Source organism: Salvelinus sp. IW2-2015, linkage group LG17, assembly GCF_002910315.2.
Source record: "Salvelinus sp. IW2-2015 linkage group LG17, ASM291031v2, whole genome shotgun sequence".
Taxonomy (NCBI): Eukaryota; Metazoa; Chordata; class Actinopteri; order Salmoniformes; family Salmonidae; genus Salvelinus; species Salvelinus sp. IW2-2015.
Genome location: NC_036857.1, coordinates 6,048,670 through 6,053,178, shown reverse-complemented (window position 1 = coordinate 6,053,178; position 4,509 = coordinate 6,048,670). Strand labels below are relative to the sequence as shown.

At 43.3% G+C, this 4,509-nt stretch overlaps 1 protein-coding gene across 3 annotated transcripts in view; it reads left to right on the top strand.

The window, feature by feature from the left end:
- Positions 1-4,509, top strand: part of nkain4 (sodium/potassium transporting ATPase interacting 4) — a 138,964-nt gene that overhangs the window by 106,099 nt on the left and 28,356 nt on the right. For all 3 annotated transcript variants that reach the window (XM_024006640.2, XM_024006638.2, XM_024006639.1), the window contains exon 5: positions 2,681-2,741. In XM_024006640.2, the coding sequence (XP_023862408.1) occupies positions 2,681-2,741 (61 nt within the window). The remainder of the gene's footprint in view (positions 1-2,680; positions 2,742-4,509) is intronic.

The window sequence follows — 4,509 nt, the reverse complement described above, 5'->3', positions numbered from 1 at the left end:
GTCGAAGAAGGATTGCGCGTTCCTAACTTGGTGCGCTGTTCCTCCGCTGTGCGCGTTCTACGTGGGTAACGCTCGGCCTTCTAGCTGGCCTTTCTAGCGCTGTGCTGGTTTAAATGCTGTGCGCGTTCTAAACTCTGTCGCGTTTCTAACTCTGTGTGTTTAATCCTCTGTAATGTTCTATACAAACTCTCTGTGTGTGTTCAAACTCTCTGTGTGTGTTTCTAATTATATGGGTTCTAACTCTTTGTGTGTTCTAACCCTCTGTGTGTGTTCTAATCCTCTGTGTGGTTCTTATTCTCTGTGTGTTCTAATCATCTGTGTGTTTCTAACTCTTGTGTGTATGTTCTAATTATCTGTTCTAAACTCTGTGTGTTTCAACTCTGTGGTGTTCTAATTATCTTGTGTGTTCTACCCTCTGTGTGTTCTAACCCTCTGTGTGTTCTAACCACTTGTGCGTGTTCTGACTCTGTGTGTGTTCTGACTCTGTGTGTGTTGTAATTATTTCTGTGTGTTCTAATTGTGTGTGTTCTAACGCTCTGTGTGTGTTCTAACGCTCTGTGTTGGTGGTTTGCTAACGCTTCTGTGTGTATGTCTATCCGTCGCTGTGTGTGTTTCTATACTCTGTGTGTGTGTGTTCTAATTGATCTGTGTTCTAACTTTCTCTGTGTTTCTAAGCATTGTGTGTTTCTGACTCTGTGTGTTCTAATTCTTGTGTGTTCTGACTTGTGTTCTGCTCTTGTGTTTTATATCTTGTGTGTTCTGACTCTGTGTGTTCTAATGTCTCTGTGTGTTCTCTCGCTGTTTGTCGTGGTCTGACTCTGTGTGTTCTATTCTCTGTGTGTTTCTGACTCTGTGTGTTCCGTATTTCTCTGTGTGGTTGTGACTCTGTGTGTGTTCTACTCTGTGTGGTTCTAATTATTTCTGTGTGTTTCTAGTTGTGTGTGTTCTAACGCTCTCTGTGTGTGTGTTCTAACCTCTGTGGTTGTTCTAATTATCTGGGTTCTAACTCTCTGTTTTCTCGTGTGTGTTTACATTATTTCTGTGTGTTCTAATTGTGTGTGTTCTAACGCTCTGTTGTGTTCTATCCTTGTGTGTGTGGTTTCTATTATCTGTGTTCGTGATCTCCTGTGTTCTAACACTGTGTGTGTTCTGACTCTGTGTGTTCTAATTCTCTGTGTGTTCTGACTCTGTGTGTGTTCTGACTGTGTGTGTTTTCTAATTATTTCTGTGTGTTCTAGTTGTGTGTGTTCTAACGCTCTTGTGTGCGTTCTAACCCTCTGTGTGGTTGTTCTAAATTATTTCTGTGTGTTGTAATTGTGTGTGTTCTAACGCTTTGTGTGTGTTCTAACCTCTGTGTGTGTTCTAACCTCTGTGTGTGTTCTAAATTATCTGGGTTCTACTCTCTGTGTTTCTGACTCTGTGTGTTCTAATGCTCTGTGTGTTCTAATTCTCTGTGTGTTCTGACTCTTGTGTGTTCTAATTCTCGTGTGTGTGTTCTGACTGTGTTTGTTTCTGACTCTGTGTGTGTTCTGACTCTGTGTGTTCTAATTCTCTGTGTGTTTTTAACACTGTGTGTGTTTCTGACTCTGTGTGCGTTCTGACTCTGTATCATTCTAACTCTGTGTGCGTTCTAACCTGTGTGCGTTCTAACTCTGTGTGCGTTCTGACCCTCTGTGCGTTCTGACCCTTCTTGCGTTCTAACCTCTGTGTGCGTTGACCTCTGTGCGTTCTGACCCCTCTGTGCGTTCTGACCTCTGTGCGTTTCTAACTCTGTGCGCGTTCTAACTCTGTCCGCGTCCAACTCTGCGCGTCCTAACCCTTGCGTGCCTTCTAACCCTCTGCGCGCGTCTAACCTCTGCGCATTCTGATCCTCTGTGCGTTCTAAACCTCTGTGCGTTCTAACGCTGTGCGCGTTCTATACTCTGTGCGGCTTTCTAACTGTGGTGCATTCTAATGCTGTTTGCGTTCTAACGCTGTGTGCGTTCTAACGCTGTGTGCGTTCTAAACGCTGTGTGCGTTCTAACTGCTGTGTTTCTAACGCTGTGTGGTCTAACGCTGTGCGCGTTCTAACTGTGTGCATTCTAATGCTGTGCGCGTTCTAACTCTGTGCCGTTCTAACGGTGCTTCTAACTCTGTGCGCTTTCTAACTCTGTGCGGTTCTAACGCTGTGCGCGTTCTAACGCTGGCGCGGTTCTAACTCTGTGCGCGTTCTAACGCTGTGCGCGTTAAACGCTGTGCCGCTGCGTTCTAATCTGCGCGTTCTAACTGCTGTGCGGTTCTAGTATGCTGTGCGCGTTCTAACTCTGTGCGCGTTAACTATGTGCGCTTCTAACGCTGTGCGCGTTCTAAGCTGTGCGCTTTCTAATGCGCTGGGTGCCGCGTTTTAATGCTGTGCGCTGTTCTAACTCTGCGCGTTCTAACTCTGTATGTGTTTGTTGTAACTCTGTGCGCTGTTCTAAACTCTCTGTGTGGGTTTCCTAATACTCTCTGTGTGTGTCTAAACTCTGTGCGCGTTCTAAACTATCTCTTGTGTGTTCTAACTCTCTGTGTGTTCTAACTCTGTGCGCGTTCTAACTATCTGTGTGTTCTAACTCTCTGTGTGTTCTAACTCTGTGCGCGTTCTAACTATCTGTGTGTTCTAACGCTCTGTGTGTGTGTGTGTGTGTTTGTGTGTTCGCAGCTCCTGGGCTTCGTGTACGCCTGTTACATCGTCAGCGCCATCACTGAAGAGGAAGACAGCTGTGAGTACTACCTCTTAACTTGACACCCACACTCTCTCAATTCAGTTTCAATTGAAGGGCTTTATTGGCATGGGAAACATATGTTAACATTGCCAAAGCAAGTGAAGTAGATAGTAAACATAAGTGAAATATACAATAAAAATTAACAGTAAACACTACACTCACAGAAGTCCCAGAAAAATAAAGACATTTCAAATGTCATATGTCTATATACAGTGTTGTAACGATGTGCAAATGGTTATAGTACAAAAGGGAAAATAAATAAACATAAATATGGGTTGTATTTACAATGGTGTCTGTTCTTCACTGGTTGCCCTTTTCTTGTGGCAACAGGTCACAAATCTTGCTGCTGTGATGGCACACCTTGGTATTTCACCCAGTAGATATGGGAGTTTATCAAAATTGGGTTTGTTTTCAAATTCTTTGTGGATCTGTGTAATCTGAGAGAAATATGTGTCTCTAATATGGTTATACATTTGGCAGGGGGTTAGGAATTGCAGCTCAGTTTCCACCTCATTTTTTGGGCAGTGTGCACATAGCCTGTCTTCTCTTGAGAGCCAGGTCTGCCTACGGCAACCTCTCTCAATAGCAAGGCTATGCTCRCTGAGTCTGTACATAGTCAAAGCTTTCCTTAAATTTGGGTCAATCACAGTGGTCAGGTATTCTGCCACTGTGTACTCTCTGTTTAGGGCCAAATAGCGTTCTAGTTTGCTCTGTTTATTTTTGTTAATTCTTTCCAATGTATCAAGTAATTATCTTGTTGTTTTCTCATGATTTGTTTGTGTCTAATTGTGTTGCTGTCCTGGGGCTCTGTGGGGTCTGTTTCTGTTTGTGAACAGAGCCCCAGGACCAATTTGCTTCGGGGACTCTTCTCCAGGTTCATCTCTCTGTAGGTGATCACTTTGTTATGGAAGGTTTGGGAATCGCTTCCTTTTAGGTGGTTGTAGTATTTAACGACTCTTATCTGGATTTTGATAATTAGCAGGTATCGGCCTATTTCTGCTCTGCATGCATTATTTGATGTTTTACGTTGTACACTGAGGATATTTTTGCAGAATTCTGCATACAGTCTCAATTTGGTGTTTGTCCCATTTAGTGAATTCTTGGTTGGTGAGCTGACCCCAGACCTCACAACCATAAAGGGCAATGGGTTCTATAACTAATTCAAGTATTTTTAGCCAGATCCTAATTGGTATGTCAAATTTTATGTTCCTTTTGATGGCATAGAAGGCCCTTCTTGCCTTGTCTCTCAGCTCGTTCACAGCTTTGGGGAAGTTACCTGTGGCACTGATGTTTAGGCCGAGGTATGTATCATTTTTTGTGTCCTCTAGGGCAACGGTGTCTAGATGGAATTTGTATTTCTGGTTCTGGTGACTGGACCTTTTTTGGAACACCAATATTTTTGTCTTACTGAGATTTACTGTCCTTAGGGCCAAGTCTGTCAGAATCTGTGCTGCTGTTGGTTTGGTTTGTTTGTTTGTCAACTGGGTGTGCAGGGTGAATACGTGGTCTGTCGTACAATAATTTGTTAAAAAGACAATTTGACATTTGCTCAGTACATTGTTAATCTGTTAATGATAATGCAGAGGACTTTCCAAGGTTGCTGTGTTGAGTGCGTATCCCATGGTAGTTATTGGGGTCAAATGTGTCTCCACTTTTTGTGGATTGGGTGATCAGTCCTTGGTTCCAAATATTGGGGAAGATGCCAGAGCTAAGGATGATACACACACTACACACACACACACACACACACACACACCACACACAC